General features: G+C 53.7%; 1 protein-coding gene across 1 annotated transcript; it reads left to right on the forward strand.

The window, feature by feature from the left end:
- Positions 1–3744: 3744 nt before the first annotated feature.
- LOC111160204 (CTD small phosphatase 2) lies at positions 3745–26038 on the forward strand. Its single transcript, XM_022523111.1, has 8 exons — positions 3745–3871; positions 18101–18249; positions 20053–20091; positions 20510–20611; positions 21160–21216; positions 23217–23309; positions 23460–23645; positions 23844–26038. Exons 1-8 carry the CDS (start codon positions 3808–3810, stop codon positions 23967–23969), a joined length of 816 nt encoding a protein of 271 aa, XP_022378819.1. The 5' UTR covers positions 3745–3807; the 3' UTR covers positions 23970–26038.
- Positions 26039–26413: the final 375 nt, after the last annotated feature.

Raw genomic sequence — 26413 nt, forward strand, 5'->3', positions numbered from 1 at the left:
GACCCTAGACAGAGAAGGCCTCTCCCACAGACAGGAGATCAAAGCAGTGTCCTTCCAACTATAAGTCACTACCTGTGGGTCATGAAATCAATGTAGGCGGTCATGGCCAACACCTTGAAAACATGAAATACAAGAGAAAATATCAGGGGGCACTTGGGTGGCTCAGTCAGTTAAGTCCAACTCTTGTTTTTTTGGCTCATGTCATGATTTCATGGGTTGTGAGTTGGAGCCTGGGAGATGGGCTCTGCGCTCAGTGGGGAGTCTCCTTGAAGGGTCTCTCCTCTGCCCCCAATCCCCACCCCCCACCCACACACTTTCATGCCCTCCCTCTTTCTTTCTTTCCCTTGAATAAGTCTAGAAAGAGAGAAAGAAAGAAAGAAAGAAAGAAAGAAAGAAAGAAAGAAAAGCTTGTACACTTAAAAAAGAAAATATCAGAGTGCATGATAGCAAGGGTAAATACTGTCCTGCAAAACTTGTTTTAGTTATCCTACAATGTAAAATGTGTTTCTTGTTGTGAATCTCCAAACTCCTGGACAAAAGAGCACTGGTTAAGATGTACAGTCAAGACTGATAGCAGCAAACACAGAAGGTTGCCTGCCCTTGGCAGGCAACACGCTAGGTACAAGAGACACACTAATAAATAATACATAATTCATTAGACTCAATAATCTCAATCCATCTTCTGGTTGGGAAGCTGATAAGCAAACTGCCAGTTGCAGGGCAAAATGTTAAGTGCTTTAAGAGAGTGTGTAGGAGGCTATAAAGCCCTGATGTGAGAATGGATATTGGGAGGGCTTCCCAGAGGAGGTGATGCAATTAGACTTCTTAGCAAGAAAAGACAGTGACTAGGTTCTAGTATTTCCTCCATTCTATACATAGGAAAGGAACTACAGGAAAGGTCAGGAGTTCTAGTCTTAAAAATCTAAAGACAAATTCTAGTCCTGCCTCTTCCTCTTAATAAGCTTGTGAGAGATCTTAGGTAAGTCAATTAACTTTTCCAGATCCTCTTTCCTCATTGATAAAATGGGCATGAAATTGCTCTGTCGGTCTCAAAGAAATGAGAGATTAAATGAGACAGAGAGTGCATGTGAAAGTACTTTGCAAACTATAAATAGGGGAGGAATTGTCTCCATGGATAAGGAAACAGAAACAGAAACTTAGAGATGGAGTGTCCTGCCCACCATTACAGAGCTGGGGGGAGCAGGTATCTCTCAATCCTCAATTCTCAGCTCCTGCCTGCACTCTTCCTCCTGCCATCCCAACCCAACTTACCTGGCAAAGGAGCAGGGGGCAGGGCCCAAAAAGGCCCCCCCACACCCAACTGAAGATTTACCTTTAAGAATCCTATTGGTTTAGTGATTCTTTTAATAATGAGGGGAGGGGCACCTGGGTGGTTCAGTGAGTGGGTTAAAGCCTCTGCCTTTGGCTCAGGTCATGATCCCAGAGTCCTGGGATCAAGTCCTGCATCGGGCTCTCTGCTCAGAGGGGAGCCTGCTTCCTTTCCCCTCTCTCTGCCTGACTCCCTGTCTACTTGTGATCTCTTTCAAATAAATAAATAAAATCTTTTAAAAAAATAAAATAAAATAATGAGGGGAGATAAGTATATAAAAATGCCTTCCTCGGGCGTGTGGGTGGCTCCATCCGTGAAGTGTCCCACTGAGTGTTCCACTCTTGATCTTGGCTCAGGTCATGATCTCAGGTCGTGAGATCAAGCCCCTGCGTCAGGCTCCAAACTCAGCACAAAGTCTGCTTGTCCCTCTCCCTCTGCTCCTCACCCCGCTGGTGTGCTCGTGCTCTCTCTCTCTCTCTCAAATAATCTTAAAAAAAGAACTCCTCCCTTTCCCCTTCCGTTAATGAATTAAGATCTACCCAAACTCAGTTTTTAAAGTTACATAAGCATCATTCAGATCTTCTGTAACAGCTTTCATTTTGGAAAAACAGCATTTCCATTAATATGGTGTTATATAAAAAGATTCTGTGTATGTGTGTGTAAGAACAGAAGAACCAGGCATGCATGAGCACTATTAAGGCACACAGCCTGATACACATCACAACCTCACCTATCCTCGTGAAGGAGGGACTGGGGCGGGGGGCAGGTATTTGATGGTACCTGGAGATTTAAGATGTGACCCACTTCTCCTCCACCCCTCAATGAGGCCTGGTGTTAAGTTGGGCCATGGAAACTGCAGAGGGAAGGCCATCAGCTGTTCCCACTTGCCAGGGACCAGAAAAGTCCTGACCCCCTGGAAGGCCCTACCTTGGTAGGTGAGTTCCATTAAATCATTGACTGTTAGGGCTAGAAGCAGCTCAGAAATCACCTGGTGCATTCTCATTCTACATCACTCCTGCCAGCCTTGAACAGTTCCCTTCCTCTGAAGGCAGCCCGTGTCACCTATGGACAGATGTAGCTCACTGGAAAGGGCCTGATATTGAGCTGAAACTTGACTTTCTAGAGTTCTCACTTCTTGGAAGCAAATGTGTGTGTGTGTATATCCCTCACCCAAAGCCTTGAGTCCAGGAGCCATAGCCAGGGGAGGGTACCTGAGGTCTAAGAGCAAAGACAGAGGGGAGGGAGCATTGAGTCCACCAAGTAAAAGCTCTTCCCTTCTGGAGACCTCTATCCATCTAATGTGGGGGGGAGACAAGAGGGGGGGGGGGGGGGGGGGGTAAACCCTGAATGGGAATGAGTGAGTGGCTTTGAGGAAAGCCCCGCCTCTCATGTCTCATTTGAACAGTAGGTCAGACAGTACCGAGGTCAGTTCCAGTTCTGATATGCTGGGGTCCTGAGTCCGCCCCCCACCCACATCCCTTTCAAAGATTCTGTGGTTGTACTTTTACGTGAAACTGTAGGCCCACGATTCCAGGGCCAAGCAGGAAGAAAACTGTCCCGAACCCTCCCATCCTGGCCGGACCTGGGTTAGGACTCAAGGCTTGCCCTGATTATCTGAAGGGCGGAACCATTTCACCTTACCCGAGAACAGACGCACAGACGTGAACACACCAGCACCGAGTACGGAAACGTGAGCTTTGGAGTGTCCTTTTAAGTAGTTGGGAAGGGGGTGTGGCCGAGGAGACTGGGAGGCCTCAGCCGGGCGAGGGGGGAGTGGCCCGGGGGCGTGGCCGTAGCGACTGGAATGTTGTTGGGTCCTCGCACCGCATAGTAAGGAGGGGCCACGCCCCTTTTCTCCGAGAGGGCCAATAGGAGCACCGGAGCGGTTTCAAGTCTCCCCCGCCAGCCTGCCCGCCCGCCACCCCACCCCCCTCGGGGATTCGCTTTTTCCGTAACAAAATAGGAAAGCTCGGGATGTTCCGCAGCCCCGGCGGCTCACGGGTGGAGGGTCCTGGGGCCTAGGACGGTGCTCTGGAGAGGGAGGCGCTGGCGGGCAGTGGAGAAGCCGGGTCCGGAGCCGGGAGGCGCGCGGGGGTGGGCGCTGCAGCCGCGGGTTGTTTATCCGGAGTACGGAGGGGAGGGGGGAGCCTGGAAACCGCCCCGTGTCCCATTTCCTCCTCTTGTTTTCGCTCCGGATTCTCCATGTTGGACCCAAACTGAGGAGCCCGGAGCTGCTGCCGGGGGATCGGGGCCGGGGGCACCCGGGGGAGCCGCTGCCCGGGCCGCCTGCCCTCCGTATAGGCCGCCTCCCTTCCCGGCCCAGGGAGGAAACGAGAGCAGGGATGTGAACAGCTGTGGGAGTCCGAGTCTTGGGAGCCGGAGCCGGAGCGGGCCCCCGCCCAGGGCCCCCAGCCCAGCCCAGCCTGCGCGCCCGCCGGTCCTCCCGCCCAGCCAGCCCGGGCCCGCGGGATTGTTAGATGGAACACGGCTCCATCATCACCCAGGCGCGGAGGGAAGACGCCCTGGTGCTCACCAAGCAAGGTAGGGGCAGCAACTTCCCAAAACTTTGCGTCGCCCCCGGCCGGGTGGGGGGCTAGCACAGCCCGGAACCCGAGTCCGGGTCCTTGACCTCCCGGGGATCAGAGCCGGCGATTCCGACCCGACTCCCTGTTCCATCCGCCCCCGCGTCTCTGTCCGCACTCAGACCCCAGTTGGGGCTGCGCGGGGCCCGGGCTCCTGGCGCCCGAGGGGGAGGGGCGTCATCGCGCAGCTGTCACCCTGTCCTGCACCCCCTCCCCCCGTACGGAGAGACTGAAGAGTAGCGCTCGAAGCGCGGGTCACCCGCGTCGGTCTCCCTGCTGAGTTGGGAGGTGGGGTCGTCACTTTCCCACACGACGGCGCGCAGCCGCCTCAGGGCCGTGGGGAGAGGGGTGGGGAGGAGGACGGAGGGGTCCCGAGCTGGAATGGAGCCGGAACTGGAGTCCAACACTTCCCAGCGCCCCCCTCAAGCCAGAGGTCGCTCTGGCCGCGGGCGGTGACGGCGGTCCTGCGCGACTTGGGACCAAGTTCACCGCCTGGAGGCGGGGGCGGCCGCGGTGGGGGAGGGGCCGAGCCTGGGGGACCCAACTGGCCCGCGCGAGGCCCTGCCCTGGGCCCGGGACATCGGCGGCTCGGCGCTCCGGCCCGGCTGCCTCCTGCCGCGTTCTCTGAGCCTCCGAGCCGGACCCCGAGGCCCGGCCGCAGCCCCTCCTTGCCCCGGTGCGCTTCCCCCGGGCCGCGGTTGCACACACAGAGCCGCGTTTGTTTAGCCCGGGAGCGGTGTCCCTGGTTACATAATTCGCCGAATGGCATCAGACCCGGCGTGTTTCTGAATCGCGCAGCGAAAAAGTGCGAGTTCTCCGTGGGCAGCAGTTCGCGGCCCCCGCCTTCTTGAGGGTCAGGTGGAAACGCAAGGGGGTCGCGGGCCCACCCTGGGGTGATCCTGGGAACGGGAGCGGGGTTAGGCCGAGGCCTTTGCCGAGGGTGGGGAAAGGTCTTACGGCCCGAGGGTGGAATCTCTCTTAGTTTGGTCACTCGAAGCCCCAAAACTCTTTTTCCCCCTCCCCCACGTTCCTCCTCGAGGCTTGAGGAATGTGTTTAAAATAGCGGACAGAATTTCCTCGGGGAGTAAGGACTAGGTCCGGTTTTTTGTGTTTTTGTTTGTTTGTTTATTTGGGGTTTTTTTGTTTTGTTTTGTTTTTTTCCTGGAGAACTTCCCCGGGCTGGGGCTACCTGGCCCTGCGCCTGGAGAGAGCACGCTCTGCGTACCAAATCCGGAGCATTCCTGCCCTTCCCTCGACCACCCAGAATAGGACATGCAGGGCCACTACTGCACTTGAACATATTGAGGCCTAGACCCCGGTGGGGGGCCAGCTGCGGGTCCTCAGTGTTGCCCACATTCCCCTGTTTGGAAACATTACTCAGCAGGTCACTTATTCCTGGGGTTCGCATTCCCTATTAGCTCCCCCAACTTGCCTAGGGGCAAGCTGAGCTGCTGGTGTCAGCCTTTCCCTAATTCCTGGAGTGGAATGGGGTGGAGGAGCAATGTATGCTTCCTGCATTGAGGGTCCTTCCTTAAATAAGCCTGCCTTGAGGAGGGAGAGAGCTTTGCCTGATAGGATCCCAAGCCCCCCAAAGCCCCTACTCCCTGTGCTCTGTGCTTCTGGCTGCATCACTAAGAAGGCTGTGTGACCCCAGGGGCCACTTCCCCTCTCTGCTGGCTGCCCAGCTGTGCTGAGGCCTGAAGAGGGGAGGCTTTTTGTGTTGAGAACTTAGCTCCTGCCTGTTCGCAGTCTTATCCCAGGAAAGGACTCCAGGAGGTAGCCAGAAGTGATGAAGAGATTGGGGTGTGGAAGGATTCCATAGGGGTCCCTTGTAATGACGAGTGGGAAGAACCATCCTGTGCTTCCCTTCTCTGGTCCTGCTCTTGCAGAGGCTCTGGAGGGTGCCTTTCTGGTGAGGGAAACACACCAGGAGTGAGAGGGAGCAGGACTGCTGAAGGGGCTGCTTATGTATCAGAGTTGCAAGTTTCAGCCACCAGGGCCAGTGGCAGGGAACAGAAGAGATGACAGCAGGAAGCAGAGCAGCTGGCTTCTTGACAGTGTTCAGTTGAAGTTGGTTGGATTTTCTTGGAGTTACACTTTTTGTTTTCTTTTTTGTGTGTGGTTTGTCCTTCAGACTTATCCCTGGAGGAATCTGAATTCTCAAGCCAGGAGCCATGGCGCTCTCTCTTTCTCTCCATGTAATTTGACTGCATTCCGGAGAAGACATACTATTTTCCTGGGCTGCTTGGGCACCCAGCAACCAGCAAGCCAACTTTCTGAGTCTCTCATTATTTACAAATCCTGCATCCCTTTTTTTTTTTCCCCTCTTTTAAGCGGGGGTGGGGAGTAGATGTTTTAATGATACCCTTTAGGAATTCCTTGCTGCTCCCCCCCACCTCCCCAGCATCCCATCTCTCCCCTGCCTCCCTCTGGAAAAAGGGGAAGGGGTGTGATACAGGTTATTAATAAGTCAATTTCTAGAAAAAAAAATAGTTCCCAGTTTGGGTGGCTTTTTAGTGAAGTTGTTTGCCATTACGGGGTTGTTGGGGGGTTTTTTTGTTTTGTGTTTTGGGTTCTTTTTGTGTGTTTTTTTGTTGTTTTTCCTCTTTAGCATTCAGTTCTTGGAGCCTTAAGTCTGGCTGGGTGTGTTGATGATTCAAAAGTAATTACAGTAAAGGAGATAGAACAAAGTTACTGAAAGCATTGATGATAAAAGGACCAAAATTGGATCATCTTCCCAGACAGATGGGTGAAATGGCTTCCTGGTACAGTGGGGACAGGGTTGTGTGTAACATCAGAAGTCGAAAAGAAAAGTTGATACCAGTTTGGCCAGAGAATGGCCATTTATTACAGCCCCGTATGAGGGTGTAGCCCCACTACTGGGAGGTTATGCCCTGGGCTTTGGAGTTAGATGGGGGAAAGCCAAAAAAAAAATGGGATCAAGCCTGTAACCTCCCAGAGTGAGGTGAGAGGGTGGAGGCAGCCTCTTTTGGAGCTTGTTGGGACCCATGGGTCCTGTGGGGTAGTCGGGACCTTTTTCTTTTTCTAGGAGACCTAGTGACCCTCTCAGTGAGAGATGGTGGTGTGGTGAGTCGTCTTCTCACTTGAGAAACTGCGCAGGTGCCAGTAGCTGACCCTCCATAAGAGTGAGGATGCCAGCGAGGTTTTTCCAGCTCTGGCTTCCTCCCCATAAGGGATATATTCTGCCTTATTTTCTCATGGAAAAGCTCAAACACCTTTCCTTGTAGTTGTAGGAACAGGTGTTACCGGAGCTTTCCTCCTTGGTTGGCTCTATGTGGGCCCGGGGTGCACATGTGCCGCCAACTCTTCCTGCCCTCCTTGCCCCTCTCCTCTCCTCTCCCTGCCCCAGCTCAGCCTTGGCCTCTTTGTGGCTCTGAGGCTCCCCCCAAGTCTGCTTTGGAGATGCTTCCTCCATCTTGGAAGTCACCTGTTGTGGTGACTTAGAGGCTGGGTTTGCTCCCTCTGGAAGCCCCCAGGAGAGTGCTGCTAACTGAGCAACAAAGTTGGTGGGTTTCTGTCCTCCCAAGCTGGGAGCTGAAGCTTCTGCTGCTTCCTGTGGGTTTCCAGTGGAGCAGGACTTTGGAAGGGCCGGGAAAAGCCCCTCAGAGCTGGCACGGGGCTGGTGTTCTGTCTCCTCCCTTCTCAGCCGTCAAGGCCTTATAGAAGCTGGCAGTGGAGAGGCCATTGCATCCTCCGTGGGGACATCCACATCCGTTCCGGTCAGGGACTTTGTCAAAATGGTGATTATTGTCAAAAGTCACACCTCTAGCCAAGGTGCATTGCTGCCTTTCCGTGGAGAATTAAATCACAGCAGTGGATGGGGTTGGGGGGGCAGGGAGGAAGGATGGCATGTAAATGTGTACATATGTATGTACAGATGTATATCCCTTCCTCTTCCTCCTGGGCCTTCTTCCGGCCAGCTTTTGGGTAATTTAGGCTAGTGTCTTCTATTCCCATCTTGGGAAGTTTGGTGTTTGATTGGGTGAAGTGGGAAGGGCTGGAGGGCCGGGCTGGGCAGCAGTTAAAGTGTTCATTTTTGTCTCAGAGAACTGTCCCAGGAGCAGAGTTAGTTCTTCAGACCCAGATGCACATCCCTACTTTTCCTATTCACAGTGAGACTTGACAAATCACGTTAGTGTTTGGAGTGACTTCTTTGTAAAATAGAAATATTGGTATTTACACTTCCGCAATGCCTCATACTTAGGTGATTGAGAGATGTTAATGCCCTTCTTTTTTGCAGGGCTAGACCACGCTCCGTTAGTTCCTTCTCCTTCCCCCAAAGGACGCGGTGCAAACAGCACGGGATCATGTTGGCTTTATTGTTAAAGACAGGTGGCTGGGGTCAGAGGGGACACTGATGTGGGGGCTTGGGCCTTCTGGAAGGATCAACCTCCGAGCCTCGCAAACACTGTTGCTGCACAGACCCTGTCTTTGTGCCTGTGTGACTTGGGATGGGATTTTATCTGCACTAACGGGAGCAGCCTGTGCCTTGGGGCATTTGCTGCTCTGCCTGGCGCCTGGGCATCTGGGGGTGGGAGGAGGTCGGGGGGCCATGCACCTCCTGGGAAGAGTCTCTGTAGTCTAAACCTTCTGAGCAAGGCTCAGCCTCTCAGAAACGGTTATCATGAACGCTTGAGACAACTGTGTGCTGCGTTCTGGCCCTGGCTGTGTTCACTTTGAGAGTTAATGGACCCAGTGAGATTCACATTTCTTTTTTTTTTTTTTTTTTAAAGATTTTATTTATTTATTTGTCAGAGAGAGAGAGAGAGAGAGCGAGCACAGGCAGACAGAGTGGCAGGCAGAGGCAGAGGGAGAAGCAGGCTCCCCACAGAACAAGGAGCCCGATGCGGGACTCGATCCTAGGACGCTGGGATCATGACCTGAGCCGAAGGCAGCTGCCCAACCAACCGAGCCACCCAGGCATCCCGAGAGTCACATTTCTTTTAGGGAATTCTGGTAATAAGGAGAGAAATAAAAAGCTGGGGTTTGGGGCGCCTGGGTGGCTCAGTTGGTTAAGCAGCTGCCTTCGGCTCAGGTCATGATCCCAGCATCCTGGGATCGAGTCCCACATCGGGCTCCTTGCTCGGCGGGGAGCCTGCTTCTCCCTCTGCCTCTGCCTGCCATTCTGTCTGCCTGTGCTCGCTCTCTCTCCCTCTCTCTCTCTGACAAATAAAATCTTAAAAAAAAAAAAAAAGCTGGGGTTTTGAAAAGAAATAGATGTTCTTAAGCTGTGTCTTTGCTGCCTTGGTTTTGGAGTACAACACTTAGAAAGCACAAAAGCAGCAAGAAAATTGTTTTTCGCCCTGTCTCAGGCCAGCCTGCTTGCAAAGCACAGAATTAACTCGCTCATCTTGGGGTCACGGGACTGGGTGTGGCCCTGACATGATCCCCTCCCTCTTCTGAAAAGGAGGCATGGTTCCCAACTGGGATATAGATGAACTCGTTAACATGTAACTCTTATGAAGGAGCTAGAAATCAAAGTGGAGGAATTGACTTAGAGCTGGAAGGCGCTCTGGACCAGAGGCCAACTAGAACAGGGTTTCTTTGTCCAGCAAAGTGCCCAGCCCTTTCAGGTTTGTGTGCCTGCCCTAGGTCTGTTGTTACAGAATGGGTATTCCAGGGAGCACCCAGTCTCCCTCTAGGCAGGAGCTGTGTATGTCTTGTTTATGGGTCAGCTCTTCTAGGGGTTATCCTTGAACCTGATCTCTGAGTAGACTTCCTGACATTTCCTTTCCTTTTCCAGATGCTCTTGATCCTCCCCCTCTGCCCCCTAAAAATCAGACTTGCTCTTACTCTCATTTTATTCTATACCTTTTTTTTTTTTTAATCTCTTGACGTATGAATAGCTTTTGCATCCTGTAGAATTTGCTCATCCCCCACCCACACTGTTCTCAAGGAACAAGTGTGGCCCCATTCCCAGTGAGAGCCAAGCAGATTCATGGGAAGGTCCAAATCGCCTAACACAGGCTTGTGGAAATGCCTTCTCAGTGTGGTAGTTCCCAGCTCTTCTGTTTCTGTAGCAAAATGGGGCTGGGGCCCCTCCTTCACAGGAACAGGGGCCTGTAAGAAGAGACAGCAGGCTTGGGTCTTTTGATTCAGTGATAGAGCAGGTACTCCTAGAAAGGAAAACCAGACCCTCGGGTACAAGTCCTCCAGGACATGCAGAAACACTGAGCCAGTGAGATATGGTGGGGAAAGGGACCCAGGGGACACTGGCTGAAGCACTCTCCAGTCCTGGAAGGGTTAGTCAAGGACCACTGGCAACCTTTAGGCATTGGCCCTCAGCCAGGGACACACATCAGGATCTCCTGTGACACTTACTAAAAATATAGACCCCACCTGGATCCTGCCGGATCAGAGCATGAGCAGGTGAGCCGGGCATGTGTGTGTTCCAAATGCTCCCTATGATTCTGACAAGTGTCCCTGGAGAAGAGCCAGGTAAACACAGCAGTGGCCCCAACTGCCTACTTAGCCCTGAGCAGAAAGAGTCCCCTGGAGGGATCCAGTTTTGCTGTTTATTAAAGATCTTGTGGCTCCTAAAGGGAAGTCCTAAAGTTTTCTGAGTATGAACGGATAGAGTAATGATTCTCACCCAGTAATGATCACAGACTATAGAGCATTTACCATGGGCCAGGGAGGGTTCCTAGCATTTTATATCTAGTATCTTACTTAATCCTCACACTGACCTGTGAGATAGGAGTTAAGCTGTACTTCACAAATGAGCAAAACCCCAGCTAAGAGCCGAAGCACCTCATCCAAGGCTATGTGGCTGGTTAGTGTCAGCCAGGACTCCGACTCTAGAGTCTGGTCCTAACCGTGACCTGCATGGCCTCTCATTTGCATTGTGCATCCCCACTTTTTAAAGTAACCTGGAGCCACCTTGTAAGGGACCCTGTCGAATAGACCTTTTTCCATTGACCTGTGAGGAAACTGAACCTCAGAGAGGTTGTGCCTCAGGTGAGACCACAGAGCTGTTGGAGACGCTGAAGTGGGGGAAGCTCTGGGTTACTTGACTTCTGCCTTGGTACTTTCTCAAGCCGACACACTGGTACCAGTTGGCTGATCCCTGGGGCAGCTGAAGGGTGTGACCAGAGCAGGCAAGTTTCCATGGAGGTAGGACAGACTCTCTGGCAGGACTCCTTCAGTCCTTCTGCAGAGGCCAGCCACTAGAAGAAGGAGGAACTGGTTGGCCAACCTCAGTGAGAGAGACAGAGCGAGAGAGAAAGTGTGTGTGTGTGACAGAGACACACTGTGATTGGTTTGTGGAGTCCCAGAAAAGGCCCGTTCCCAGGCTTGGCCCTGCCACTACCTCTGTGTGACCTCTGGGATGAGAAGATATCTCTGTGGTCTCATCCAGTGGAACATTTTGAGATTGAGACTGAGATTAGGTTATGACAGTACCTTGTCCTTAATGACTAGACATTAAGAGTTGACACTAGAGCCAGGACATACCCTGAGGTCCCTATAAATCTCACAGCTCTGCGGAATAGGTAATGTTAGTCATCCCATTTTACAGATGAAGAGACTGAGACCCAGGGCCACACCTTACATGTGGCAGAGCCGGATTTAAATCCAAGTCCATGGCACTTTGTGTGACCACTGTATTGTTCACTGGTTGGAGGAGAGGTGGTTGAGGGTCCCTTTGTCCTGTGCCTCCACTGCCTCATCTGCGTCTTACTCATGCATATGTCCCCAAAAGCAGGCCACAGAGCTGGAGGGTAAAGAGGCACTGGATTCTTCATGCTTTGCACCGAATCGGGCATTCCAGGAGTCAGCCAGACAGCCAAAGCAGGGCCAAAACAGCCACCGAGAATGTGTGTGTCCTGCTTGCAGGTTTCCCTTAACCTCCCAGCCTCTGGCAGGGGCCTGCTCAGCACCTCCTCCCGGGGAGGTGGGCAGGTGTGGTTTCCAGTCCCCAACAAGGACAGCTCTGCCCTCGCTGGCATGTGTGGGGCAAGGCCTCCGGCAGACGCAGAACAGGATCCAGCCCTTCGGGTTCTCCCAGATGGTGTCTCTGGTGTGTCTCAGCTGCCACTGTGGGCCATCGATCACTTCCTGACATCCAGTGAGAGTCCTGTTGGCATGGGGCTGGGGGCCGAGCCTGCTGCTAACACTTGTGTGAGGAAACCGCCCCTCCATCCCTAGTCCAGGACCTGTTGCTCCTTCTGGGAGCCCTGCCCCCACCCCAGCATGTTTTTGAAGTATTATTATTTTTTTTAAGATTTATTTATTTATTAGAGAGAGAGAGCACGAGCAGGAGGGGCAGAGGGAGAGAATTCCAAGCTGACTCCACGCTGATCATCGGCCGATGGGGGGGCTTCATCTCAGAACCATGAGATCACGACCTGAGCTGAAACCAAGAGTCTGTCACTTAACTGACTCTGCCACCAGGTGTCCTGAAGTAGGATTTTAAAGTATGTTAGAGTGACCTAGGAGGGTGTTTTGACAATAGCTTGTATAAAGGCTGATGGATAAAGTATCTCGATCATGTTTTAGAAGTTGCCAGGAATCCCCTGCTCCCAAACCAGTCCTTCTCAAGGGAACACCCCTGAAATTGAAGCCATGTGTTGAGATCAGTGACCAGATTGCTGAGGGGACAGGGAAGGGGCAGGAGACAGGTAGCTAATGACCTGTAAAACACACACACACACACACACACACACACACACACACACACACACACACCCCCCCCCCCCCCCCCCCACTACAGGCTGCATTTAGGACCCAGGGCTGAGAAAAGACCTTCTGTCTTAGAAGAAAGGGAGATGCAAGGAGCCCTCCGGCCCAGAGGAGGACTGTCAGGAGATACCCCTCTAGTAAAACAGCCTGGATGCCAGCCGCAGGGAGGGCCCCAGTATAGAATGTGCTGGTGTGAGCTAAACAGCATGGCTAGAACTACTTTTAAAAGTCTGTGTGGTCAGATTCACAGCTGCGTTGGGGAATTTTGGGAGCTGGTACTGAGCTGATTGAGGCCCTGTCTGCCTTGTCACCTGAAGAGAACAGTGTCAGCAGTTGGGCATTGTGGGAACTGGAATACCCTTCCCATTGTTTCCAGTCTCTTCTGTGGGGAGGATGTCTAGGCATCTCTCAGCCTCTTGTACTCCTGCCGACTCACCTGCTGGTCCAAGGAGCCCTTCCGTCCACCTGGCGCTTCAGGGCTATCCTTAGCCAAGTCCCAGATGCCCCTTGCTGTGGACCTGGGAGGACTCCTCTCTGTGGGGAGCCCCAATCAGACGTGTCTTGGCTGCAGGGCCCAGGCAGCTGGCCAAGAAGGGCCGGAAATGCTCCAAATACTCTCCTTCCTCCAATAGCTAAGGGGAGGGAGGCCCCTGAGAGAGGCCATTTTACAATGATAGCCAGACTAAATCCTTTGCTATGGGGGGATGGGAAATGGGGAAGGAAGTACTTCTGAGGGAACCAAGAAAGCATCCTTCTACGTGAATGGGCTTGTTAAAATCCAATTGCCTGAGAGCTTGCCTTCTGCCGGCTCCCAGGCGGATGTGTGAGGAGTTCCTTCGCTGGAACGCGAAGCTGTGTTGTTGGCAACAGTGATATCTGAACCTGACCTTCAGAAGAAGGTTAAAAATAGTGTTGTCCTGGCAAAGCCAGTCTCCGTGTGTGTGTTGGGGGTGGGGTGTTGCACGTGCGCGGCAGACCTGTACACGCACAAGCTTCTGCGTGATGGAAGCAAATATCGTCCTCATCTAGTGCTTCTTGGGGGCAGCAGTGGTCACCAAAGGTGAGAGGGCACTGTTCATCTCAGGTGGAACTGCCTCACCTGCTTTCCTGTTCTTGAAGAATATCAACCATGGTGTTTGCAAGCTGGAGAGCAACTTTCCTAGTGGGTTTAGAAGTAGGTGTAGGGGTTGTTTTGACTTTTTGAAACCTGCTCATGATCGGAGTTCCTTTGACACCTTCCTCACATTTCCCAGGGGTGGGAGGGCCCCCAATGTCCTGTTGCGGGGCTCCTGCAGTGAGGTCCAGTGTTGCTCAGTGGTGGTCATCGCCCCTTAGATAATTCAAACAAGCACAGCACTGAGCCTTAGAGTCCACACAGCAAGTATTGTTTCTCTCCATTCAGGAGAGGTCTTGGTGTTGTCCCAAGTCGTGGATGCAGAGACCAAGGCTCAAAGAGGCTGTGTGTGTCACAGTCAGTCACTGGCAGAGTCTGGCCCCCAGCCCAGGTGACCCTCAGAGCAAGGGGTACGTCCCGCGTCCCACCTTGTCTTCACCCCCTGGCTTGGTGGGAAGGCTTGCAGTAGTGAACTAGAGGTGAGGCCCGGCTTCCTTGTCCTCAGCCACCTGCTCACTTTCTTCTTAAGCCAGAGCTCCTGTCATTATGTCTGTGCTGCTCTCTGACACTGAGCCCAGTACCAGATGTTTGGAGCAGAGAGAGCAGGTGTGCCTCAGCAGCTGGCCAGGGGAGGAGGAGGGCTTCCACAGAGCGTGGAGAGCAGGAAGGGTGAAGGAGAGAGAGCAGCTGGTTATGGGGCTGCATGGCACCCATTGGAATCCTGCCTTCCCTGGATGGGAAACCGTGTGCAGCGAAATCCCCAAGGGCCTGTAAATCCTCTTGTGCCTGGTGTTCCTGTCTGCGAGGGGGGCCAGTGCTCCTCGCTGTCCCATGCGGAAGGGTTGGGGTGGCCGGCCCCTGGCTGTCAGGGACACAATACTGAGTGCTGGCTTAAAGGGGCCCTTTGAAAGGCTCTCTGACACAGGTTTCAGATCCCACTCTGATGAGTGTTCCCCCTCACCCTTAAACCCACTGAACAAAGCAGGTTTGGGGCCAAAGCTCCTGTCTCCAGCCCCTCCCCCTCTCCCTCCCCCATTGTCCTCTTGATTTCCCAGAGGTATCCGTCAGTCAGAGCAGGTGCAGGGCTGGGATGGGGGTGAAGCAAGCCCTGCAGTGGAATCCCAGAGCCTTGTACTGTTCACCCCTTACAACCTTTCACGGTCTGCCCAAGGGAGCAGCTAAGAAGGGGGCTGGGCCCCAGACTAATCCTTTACCATCCTAGCCTAGAGAGGAGTAGAACAAACCTTCTAAGAGACTGAGAGGGCCCCACCACCTCGCTGGTGTTGTAGGGATAAATACATGTGATACTCCTGAGCCCGTCAGTGTGAGGAGTGGGTAAGAACTCTGGCCCTGGGTTAAGGCAGATCTAGCTTCAAATCCTGCCTCTCCCTGTGTGATCTCTAGCGGTGTGACCTTTCTGCTTCAGTTTCCCTTCTGTAAAATGGGGAATTCGTGCCTACAGTTGGGTCTGTGCTAAGGATTAAATGAGGTAATGGTGTCAAGTGTTCTAACCCAGAGCTGGCACAGCATCTCAGTAAACATTCCCAGTAAACATGACTGAGGCCCAGAAAGACTAAGTGGCTTCCCGTAGGGGCTCAGCTCCTTCAGTGCCCACCTTCTGTCATTCCTTAAAGGATTCTTTTTTTTGTTTCTGCCTCTTCTGGGCTGTTGCACACCAGTGAAGGCTTCCACAGGTCCTGGCTCTGTACAGGTGACAGAGCCCTGGAGTTCTCAGAGTCATTCACTCCGCCAGTGACAGTCACTGAGCACCTGCTGTACACAGAGCCAGAGGCTGGGGAATGTACTCAGCCAAGGCCATTGGAGGCCCCATCAGGAGGCAGCCATGTTGAGGGGAGGCTGAAGAGGCTGTGATGGATTCTCAGAGACAGTGTTCATAAGGGCAAGGAGGACAGAGAGCCTGGAGAAGGATTGAGGGCAGTGGGGCCCCAACAGAGGGACATGTGGGGTATTGACCTTGCTGCCGTGGGCTTGGGGCACCCTCCACAGGCGCCACAGTTCTGTGCTCTGCTCAGAGCACCTGCCCCCAGGGTCAAGGCATTTGCAGTCTCTGGGGCCCAGGGGCTGCCTGGTTGCATTGTGTTTTTGAGAAGACCTTCATCCCCTGCTGAGTCCAAACCAAGCTGAGGAGCACCTACCCCCACCCCGCCAAGCTCTGTGTCTGAGACTGAAGTGCGTCTGCCTGTTGGGCCTCCCGCAGTGGGCACCAGCGAGGCCTCTCTGTGGCCCCAGCCAGCTGCCCCTTTCACCCCCCTGCCTCTCAGGATTACTTAGCCTTCACAGCGTCTGTCACTAAGATGCTGAGTGCGTTCTTGACGGCCTCTCTCCAGGAAAGGCCTGGGCTGTGGCCTTTTAAAAAAGGCTCCAGGCTTGGGTTAAGCCTCTGATTGTGGTTCTGCGTGAAGAAACCATAAACCAAAGGAAGAGTGATGGTTCAGCCTTGGTCTTGGAGCTTTGTGTCAGCGTCTGCCTGCGTGCCCAGGCTCGGAATTGAAGGTGAGCCATGAAGGCAGGTGGAGAAGCCATCCTTTGCCTCTGGTTGCTGCCTAGATTATTAAGAGTCAGGAAAAGTCCAAGGGGCCTCTCTCATCCTGCTTTTTAGGTGCTAGGCTCTGCTCTGAGGTGTGTCTCTTTGATACAGGGGCCTTGCCAGGGGGTAAGGGGGCCCCAGTACATCCTCTTCATTTGTGACAAAAGCCCCAGTCCCTGGAAATCTTGGTTCTTCCACCAGGGCCAAGAGCTCAAGAATGATACTGGGTTTGTCAGCTAACTGCTGGGGAGGCCTGGTCACTTACAGAAAGGATCCTGATGGTCATCCCAGTGTCAGCAGTGTCTGGCATCACCCAGGGAGGCAGAGAGCTCTGAAGCTCGGGGATGCCGGCCCGCACCTGCAGGAAGCCCTCTGCAGCTGTTGAGTCAGAGCTGAGGAGTTGGCCTGGGCGGCGCTGCCTGCCACTTGGCGGCCATTCCCTCACCCTTGGTCATGGCCAATAGAGTTTGGTTCTCTCTCCTCCACTCCAGGAGCACAGGCAGCCCGCACCTGGCTATTAAATGACCCTCTCCTCACCTCTTTGCAAGGGCCTCTGGGCTCTGAGGACTGAGCCCTGCCTTGATTCTGGATAGGTCCCACCACATTGTCTCCCCCTTCCCTTCCTAAAGGGAACAACTCAAGGCAAGTCGTCCTTAGTGCCACATTCTGTTTGCCTTTTTAACCCCCACAGTAACAGGTGTTTCCAGATTTATTTTCTATTTCCTGCACTGTTAGCCTGCGTTGTACGGCGAAGTGGGCGGGTTGAAACCTCAGGCCCCTCCGTCCCAGGCTGAGACCGTGGCTGGGGACCATTCGGGCCACAGTTGCGTGGCGCCACCTCCTGGCCACAGTCCCCATCGTTTCTCCCTACACTTGCTCCACAGTTGCCAGAACAGTTCCTGTAAAAGCAAAAGGCGCTTAAAGATACTCTGAAGTCCATTTCTGGTTGATCCCATAATGGCCATAGCTATTTGTATCAGTTTGGCTTTTCTGGGGCTGCCTCACCAAGCCTCCTATTCAAATGGCTTAGTATTTCCAAAGCCTGAATTACCAAGGTAGGAATGAGCCCCTACAGTCTAGAAGCTGGGCCATCGGTCTAGAACCCAACACCAGGTGTGTTTCCCCAGGGGTTGGTGTTCCTGTGGTGTACAGGTTAGGCCTCCTGCCTGTGAGGGGAGAGAAGAGGAAGGACAGCACTCTGGGGGAGTGGAGAGAGGCTGTAGCTTATTCCTTGGGGCTGCAGCTGTCTGTTTTCTCATCTGTTAGCTGCAGACTGGGCTGTTCTGCTGCTGCTGCTGCTGCTGCTGCTGCTGCTGCTGACCCGGCCTCTGGGGACACTGACCCGGAACAGCCCCACAGCCCCACACTTAGCCCCAAAAGGGTCTAAGTGTCTCCCTTGTCTGGAGCAGCTAGTTCTTCTGCAAAGAAGAGAACCAACTAGGGCTGGTCGGGGACTGGGGGGTTGGCCTTGGTAACTTTTACTGTTGAGGGGACCTTCAGCATGCTATCAGAGTGATGGGACCCCTGGATTCTGTACTTGGCCCCATCTTTGAGTGCCTCTGCCTGAGTGCCTGTCCCCTGCCATGGAAGGAAGACCAACTTCTCTGCATATCATTTCCCAAACCAGAGAGTAGTGATTCCTGCTGTTTCTGCTCTAGAGTGATGCTGGACTAAAACCGCACCCTCCACTGTGGACTGTACTTGGTGACCGGCCAGGCCCATGCTGTGGGCCCTGCTAGGGTTTACAGCTTGGAGGGAAGTGAGTACAGGGTGCTTGTGGCCACAGTGGTTCTGTAGCTAATGCCTCATCATTCCCTCTGCTCTAGGCCTGGTCTCCAAGTCCTCTCCTAAGAAACCTCGTGGACGGAACATCTTTAAGGCCTTTTTCTGCTGTTTTCGTGCCCAGCATGTTGGCCAGTCAAGCTCGTCCACTGAGCTCTCTGCATACAAGGAGGAAGCCAACACCATTGCTAAGGTAGCTAGAGGAGGGTGGTGAGGTGCCGGCAAGGAGGGGGCTACTGGTGGGGGCCCCTGCAACTGTGGCATGTGGGCAAGGTAATCTGCCCTGAAGTCTCAGAGATCTCTGGTTCAAAGGCCCCTGTCTGTCACTCCCAGACAGGCCGTCTCCTTTCTCTTGGCTCTCGTTGTGATACGGGCTGTGTGACTCTCCCTGTAGTTTCTGAGGGCCCCTGCACTCCAGACCCTTCCAGGTGCCAGGAACGTGCACGGCGTTTGGTGTATATTGTCTCATGTGATCCAGAAGTTCATCAGTATTCCCACTTACGCACCTGGAAACTGAGATCCAGAGGGTGTGTGTAGCCCCCGAAGAGTTATTAGCTTATAAATAGAGTTGGAGCTCCAAGCTCTGTGGCCATGTACCATACAAACCTTGTCCTCCAAGTTACTTGACTCCCTGGGAAGCAAGGAATTGGAATTCTGCCACACTCTCGATATCCTTTTCTAGCCCTCTCACCTGTCCTGGGGGGGATATTGGGAAATGTGTGGGTGTCTTTGAGCCTCACAAGGAGCAGAGGGTGTGTCTGGCATTTCAAGGATGGGGACAGCCCAGACCAAAACCCCATCTGCCCCCAATGCCACTTCTTTCAGGAACACCAAGGTCTAGCTGTTTTTCTCTCTCAAAACCAGGCTGAAGATATGTGCATCAGCGCGTTAGCCAATGGGGGAATTGGTAAATAAAGTGCAATGTGACAGTATTACTTAGCAATTGATTTTTACAAAGTTCACGATAACATGGAAAAGTATTGAGTTGCAACACTAAGTTGAAAAGCAGAATGTGAAATTACATATTATGGGGGGGAAACTGCTAAAACAGACTTGAAAGAAATACACTAAAATGCCAACGTTAAGATTTTCATTTTTCTTCAGGGTTTCTATTAAGAACACATATCACTTTTTACAACCCTAACATTTTTATTACTGGCAGAAGGCCGGGGAAGCTTTCTGACCTCTCTATACTCCACTTCCCTTCATGTTTTAGGACTCATAGTGTAGGTTCACATTGGCATACCTGATGTTTTATAGGGGCTCTGCTGCCCTCCCCACACGGTATACCCCAACCACCCACTCACAACAGAGTGTCTAGAAAACACACCACAGTGAGGAGTTCCGATTTGGGTTCTGCCTCTGATTCCATGTCCCGACATCAGCAACTGGAGTTCCTGCTACTCAGTTTGTCCAATGGAGAGGCAGTGGCAGCTGAGAACAGAGATACTGCCTTCTCCGTCCTTCATCAAATCTGATGTCGAAAGGCAGCTCTGGCCTTTCCCCTTTCCTGTCCAGCTCTTAGGAAAAGTCACTTTTGGGGCTCCTGGCTGGCTCAGTAGAGCATGAGACACTTAATCTCAGGGTCATGAGTTCAAGCCCCACATTGGGTTTAGAGCTTACTTTAAAAAAAAGTCACTGTTTTGGGGCGCCTGGGTGGCTCAGTGGATTAAGGCCTCTGCCTTTGGCTCAGGTCATGATCCCGGGGTCCTGAAATCGAGTCCCGCATCGGGCTCTCTGCTCAGCAGGGAGCCTGCTTCCTCCTCTCTCTCTGCCTGCCTCTCTGCCTACTTGTATTTTCTGTCTGTCAAATAAATAAATAAATAAATAAAATCTTTAAAAAAAAAACAAAAAAAGTCACTGTTTTATGTCAGAACCTTCCCGGGGGCTGGGGTTTTGCTACAAAAATGACCCTCTGGGCCTGAGGCAGAAGCAGTGGGCTTGAGCTGGGATGGCGTTGGCTGGTGGGCACTGACTGCCTCCTTTTCCCCCACAGTCGGATCTGCTGCACTGTCTCCAGTACCAGTTTTATCAGGTAGGTGAATCGGATAGGGTACATGTTCAGAAGCCCCAGACCTGTGTTCACATCGGGTGACACCCTCGTTCCTCAGTGCCTGGCTGGTGCCACTGCCTGTGGAAGCCATTTGTCCCAGAGATTTGCTGAGGGCCCACTTGGTACAAGGTGTTAGGTTATGAGGGGATAGCTGACCTCCATCCCACACCAGCCCTGGCCTGCATCTCAGTGTCCAGATCATTTCATAGTCCAGTGGGAGGCTGGAGCTGAGGAGCCAACTCTCTCTCTCTATCTCTTGGCCTTCAAAGGGCACCTCTTCTGGGTTGAAGTTGAGGGTCTTCTATGTCTTGCGATGACTCCAGTACTTCTCAGAATTCTGCTGAGGAGAACTCTTGGGCTTTCTTGGTGGCAGACCTCAGCAATCTGGCTCTGGTTTCAGATCCCGGGGACCTGTCTGCTCCCAGAGGTGACAGAGGAAGATCAAGGAAGGATCTGCGTGGTCATTGACTTGGATGAAACACTTGTGCATAGCTCCTTTAAGGTAGTTCCCCATCTGGAGTTCTTCCTACACGCCACTCCGGCTGTCATGTGTGCCTGACTGCAGGTGCTAAGGGCAGCCTAAAGCTGAGGGCAGGCTGGGGGCCTCTGGCATTTTGGCCATATTGGCATCACAGGTGCTCAGAGGCCACACTGAAGAATGTGGAGTAGGAATCCCTGCTCCCCCCGGTCACTGCCCACAGTCTTCATCTGCCCCTAGTCACATAGCCCGGAATCCCACCAGGGCTCTGGACAGGACAGGCCTGTGAGAGGGTTGGATTCAGCCCAGGACCTGGCCTCCCTCCATTCCCTCAGGTAGTCTGTTAACTCAGGCACTGAAGCCGTCTCAGCTCAGGTAGAATTGGGGGTGGCGGTAAGTAGGGAAAACTAGGAGAGGCTATTGTGCCCATTAATGGGGTGTTGGGAGCAGCTTCCTGGAGTGTCTGCACTCCATCTCTCCCCAGCTCTCCCATGGGATAGTGCAGCAGCTGTGGCAGAGGTTTCTTGTCTCCTTCCCATTGTGCTGACCTCATTAACTTTTCTGCCTTCCAGCCAATCAACAACGCCGACTTCATAGTGCCTGTAGAGATTGAGGGGACCACTCACCAGGTGAGCTGCCTGCCAGGCCGCAGCCGGCCCAGAGGCCTCAGGCTCCTCCGCCCTCTGGTGCGCACCATCACGGGGCCCTCTCCTGCAACTTCAGCACCTCCTTTCTTGCTATCTCTTGCACTCTGGGCTTTCTGATCTTCGAAACGGTTCAGCCTCTCATCACCCTCTAGCTGTCAGCGTTTTTTGCTTTGCAGCCAAGCTGTTTAAAATTACATATTTCTCAATATGAGTAATAGGTGCCATTTACTGAACACCATCTCCAAGCCAAGGTAGCCAGTGCTGTTAAGTGGCGTCTTCTCTAATCCGGAATGCTGGTTGTCTGCCCGTTACAGGCAAGGAAGCCAGGGCTCTCCCTTTTATCTCCTCCCCGTGCCCACTGACTCCCGTCTAGCAAGTGGATTTCTTCCTCCCTGCCCCGGCATCTCTCGTCCTCCATGAAGTGTCTCCACCTCCCCTTCCCTGAGGTCCCCACCCTGGATTCCGCCCCAGTAAATGCTGTCAGAGAGCACTTAAATCCAAGTAAGCCCAGCCTCTGGCCCTGCATAACCTGCTCAGTCCGGGCTCGTGCAGTGTTGGTAGTGAAAAAGCAGTTACTCTGAACGCTTGCCCAGAAGGCCTGCCAGCCGGCCTGAGAGGCGGAACCATCAGGAACAAGGCCTTGTTAGCCCTGAAACTGTCCATATGGCCTGGTGGGATAGAAGACTTACCTGAGGCTTCCCTGGGGAGTCACCACTGTCCTGTGTCCCTTCGAAGCTTTCGTCCCCAACACCACCGGCCCTTCCATCTGAGGTGGCATCAGGCCCAGCACAGCCCCTGCTCGGACCCAGGGATGGCCCTGGACTGCCCAGCGTCTGCCCAGCTGAGCTTTACATCCATCTGAGGTCATGGAGATGCAGAGAACCTGCAGAGAGAAGAAGAAGGCATATTTTCAGACAGGCAGATCCGCACAGTGAACTCTTGATTGACAGGGAGAACCCTGCCTCATGAGGAAGGGCTGAGACTAAAATTGGGCGGCTACCTACAGAAAGCGGGTTTTCAGCAGAGAGCAGGGAGGGGATGCCAAGCTGGATGAACAGCCAGGAAGAGGGAGGGACCTGTTCGAGGTTGAAGAAGTGGCACGTGCAAGGGAGCCAAGCTGTGGCTCCTCAGAGCAGAGGGGTCCTGCTGCAGCGCCCCCGGGGGTCTGGTGAGTTGGTGGCCAGTTCAGGCTACCGCCAAGTAGGGAGAGGCGTGGCAGGCCCGTGCCGGTTGAGCAAGGAGTGACATGGATAACAAGCTTCGAAGGAATGCTTCTTGTAACATCGAGGCTGGCTGAGAGGGGGAGATCCTGGAGGCGGGGAGGCAGATGCGGAGTGGTGAGGGACATGTAGTTGACGGACCTTTGAGGCCAAAATGTGCAAGACTGTGAGAGGTGGACATGAGAGTGAGGGGTGGCCGGCTGGACCAGGCGCAAACGGTGGGGCACGAGAGCAGGACATGCAGGGTATCTGACCCACAGTCCCTGAGGAGAAAGAGTCACTTCTCCCCGGCACATTCCCAAGAACTGTGTCACAGAGGTTTCACGAGTGTCTGCAACCTTGCCTGATGGTGACCTGGACACTGTCCCGCCAGAGCCAAGGACAGGAAGCTCCCACAGAGGCTGTGGCTGGATTCAAGTAATCCAGGATAGGCTGTTTCCGTCTGTGAGGCCTATTCTTGATTACTTGTTTCTGGAGGCAGCTGATGGTTCGCCGGCTGAAACCGAGATGGCTTCTGGGACATAGGCTTCTGCGTTTTTGCCTTAGCAGGGTCATGGGTGGGCCACCAACCCCACAGAAGCCTTGTGAGGAGGGGGTAGCAGTGTCCCAGTCTGTGGGGCAGAAGGTTTCCAGGGTGTAGGGGCCAACAGAGTGAGGTGTGACCCTGTTGGCCACTCTTTGTGGAAGTGGGGACAGTGACCCATGCTGCATGCTTCCCCCACAACGGGGATGCCTCCAACAGGCCTCTCTGCTTTTCCTCAGGTTTATGTGCTCAAGAGGCCTTACGTGGATGAGTTCCTGAGACGAATGGGAGAACTCTTTGAATGTGTGCTCTTCACTGCCAGCCTAGCCAAGGTACCTGGGGGTGGGGCGGGAGGAGGAAGCAAGAGCACCCGTAGTGGCTGCATGGGGTGGGGGGGCGTCCAGCAGTTCCCTGCTGGTCTGCGGGCAGCCCCAAGGGGAGCCAGGACTGCACCTGGACAAAAGCATCTTCTCTGTTGCTAGTATGCCGACCCCGTGACCGATCTGCTGGACCGGTGTGGCGTGTTCCGGGCCCGCCTGTTCCGGGAGTCCTGCGTGTTCCACCAGGGTTGCTATGTCAAGGACCTCAGCCGCCTGGGAAGGGACCTGAGGAAAACCCTCATTCTAGACAACTCGCCCGCCTCTTACATCTTCCACCCGGAGAATGCGGTGAGTGGTCTGGACACACCCACACTGCAGGGACTCGGGAGCCTCTACCCCAGTGCGAGGGAGGGGCAGGGCAGTGGAAACCTGGGCTTTTCCAGAGGAGCGTACCACCCAGCTGCTCCCAGCCAGCCTCCTGGGGCTGGGGCCAGGGAGGGAAGAACTGGCGGTCAGGAGACTAATGCTGCCTTTTCCCCATCCCAGGTGCCCGTGCAGTCTTGGTTTGATGACATGGCAGATACTGAGCTGCTGAACCTGATCCCGATCTTTGAGGAATTGAGCGGAGCAGAGGATGTCTACACCAGCCTTGGGCAGCTGCGGGCCCCTTAGCCTTCCCTGCTTCCAAACAGTGGCCATCCCAGTAGGGGACTTTCCTACACTGTGCCTTTATGATCAGCCTGATGGAGCAGAAGCTGAAGCATCTCACCAAGTGGGGCCTGGAGGAGAAGTGACTGGAAAGGGCTTTAGGACAGGATAGGTGCCAAGTGGGCACGTAGCAGACTGACGACTCCCAGAGCTGCCTGCTCCCTGAGTTGGGTTCCCAAATGTGAGTGTGTGTGTGTCTCTGTGTGTGTCTGTGTCTCTGTGTGTGTCTGTGTCTATGTGTCTTTGTGTCTCACCCTATGTGTTCAGGTTGAGGGAAAAACTGAAAGATCAAGACTCTCCAAGTTAGTCTGCCTCCTCTCCAGTCACCCTGAGAGCCCCCGCACTCGGTCGGGATGAAGACTGTTGAAGGCTCTGTTGCCAAACTCATGGCCTTTCCTTGGTGTTAAAAGGCTCATGCCAAGGAGAAAGGGCGAACCAGAGGCTGCCTTCAGGTATCCCAGGCACACGCCTTTCTGATACTTTTCTCCAGCCAGCAACTGCAGACAGAATGACAACATTTCTGGAAAGAAAAGCTTGTTTCCAGAACCAGTAGCCCCAGCATCCATCAAGTCCTGTGGTCTGAGGGCTGCACATGCCTCTAGCCAAGTGCCTGGCATGGACCCTTTCTGTGTCTCCCCAAGGCTTGGGTGCTGGGCCTGCCTGCCTTATCACCTAGCCATAGTCTTGAACCTTTGGGAAAGGAGGTCTTCTCCCTGGCCTGAAGAGGACAAATAATGTTTCCGTTCTTTTGACTCTCTTTTAAAATTCTCTTTCTAAACACAGGAGTGTTGGGCCTGTTTTGTTTCTGACAAAGCTGCAGTCCTGGGCCTGAGATGAATGTGGGAGGCTCTGGGGGTGCAGGGAGGAGGAAAACCCCCAAACCATGAATGTGTGTGTCCCCTTGGCTTGTAGATCAGCTGAGCATGGGACCATGTCCCTAAGTCTGCTCTTCAGGGATTCTCTGCTGGTGCTGGTGTGAGGACTTCTGTTCCAAAGTCCGGGAGGGGCGCTTGGAGCCTATGCCCGCCCTGCTTCTGGGGCAGGGCTGTTTCCTGTTGTCTTCCCCCAGGGCCTGGCCTATGCCTCTCACTCTGCTTCTGTCTAGTCCCTCCTGCGCTGTTGCTTTTTTGCTCCAGGGCCTCAGAAGCGCTCCTGCTTTCCCTGGCTGAGGAGAGGGGCTTTCTCTTCATTTCCTTTGCCACCCTAATGCACATGCCTCCTGCCTCCCGTGACAGGTGTGAGCGAGCCCTTTACACACCTGAGCTTTGTGTGTCTCTCGCTTTCCGAGTTTCTTAGTAGCGAATGCTTTTAAAAATTGCCACAAAATGGAGGTTTCCTGAGGATGGAGAAGGGGAAGTGCTGCTGTAATTGGGAGCACAAGGACATCCCAAAAGGGAGCCCCACCCCAGGATCACTGCCTTAATTATGGCCTCCCCTGGGGCTGGCTGGGGTTGTCTCCTCTTCTCCCTTCCTCCTTCCCTCCCTCCCTCCTCCTGGGGCAGGAGGCAGTTCCTCTCCCCATCTCTGCTTTCCCTGGAGGCAGGGGGTCACAAAGCATTTGAGGATATCCCCCTCTCAGGACTCTTCCCTGTTATCCTTTTCAATGTCCACACACTGGGTTCAGCCTGAGGAATTGGCCAGTTTTTGAGCCAACCAGGTGGTGGAGCAGCAGCTTGGTGTTCTGAGAGGTAGCGGGCTGACTGGCATCATTCTCTAAGCATTTGGTATCGGCTCCCCTCCTTGTCCCAAGGTTGTATGGCCATGTCTTTCCCACTGGTGTCACAGAAGTGGAACAGAGTCCCTGGTGACGCGTGGTCATTTCCCCCAGTACCATTCCCCAGTGCCCTTGGGGTCCTACAGGTAAAGGAAGAGGGGTCCGGTGCTAGCCAGGAACGAGACCTCCTGAGGGGAAATGGGACTTTCTGATTCTAAGGCCGTCTCTGGGCCTTTATCCTAATACTGTGGAAGGAGCCTCTCTCCCAGGCCCCGCCCTGAGGTTTAGCCTCTGGGCCAAATCTGTGGGGGGGGGGGGGGGGGGGTGCAGCCAAACTTTTCTGACTAAATAAGCAATAAGCAGCTCTAAGTTGATCCAGTTTTAGGACCCTTTCTGCCCTCTTTTGGGTCTCCCATGTTTTTCCCAGTGAGGGAAGAGCCTGTGCCCCTCCCCCCCCTTTCCTATCAGGCTCATCCAAATGCTCCAAGTGTGACTCATGATTACAGCCCAGGATATCTTGGTGAGGGGTGTGCCTGCCGCTTCTGCATGAAACCCCTGCTCTCTAGGCCTTGTTCCCGTAAGAGCCCTTTCCTGCCCACCTGCAGGTCCTCAGCAGGAATATCCTATTCCCTCTTTCCCCCTTCTCCTGCTACTGGCAGAGAAGGAACTCGGCCAAATAAACCTAAACAGGGTC

The sequence above is a fragment of the Enhydra lutris genome, unplaced genomic scaffold (genome assembly GCF_002288905.1).
Source record: "Enhydra lutris kenyoni isolate GAN:26980312 unplaced genomic scaffold, ASM228890v2 scaffoldscaffold74, whole genome shotgun sequence".
NCBI lineage: Eukaryota > Metazoa > Chordata > Mammalia > Carnivora > Mustelidae > Enhydra > Enhydra lutris.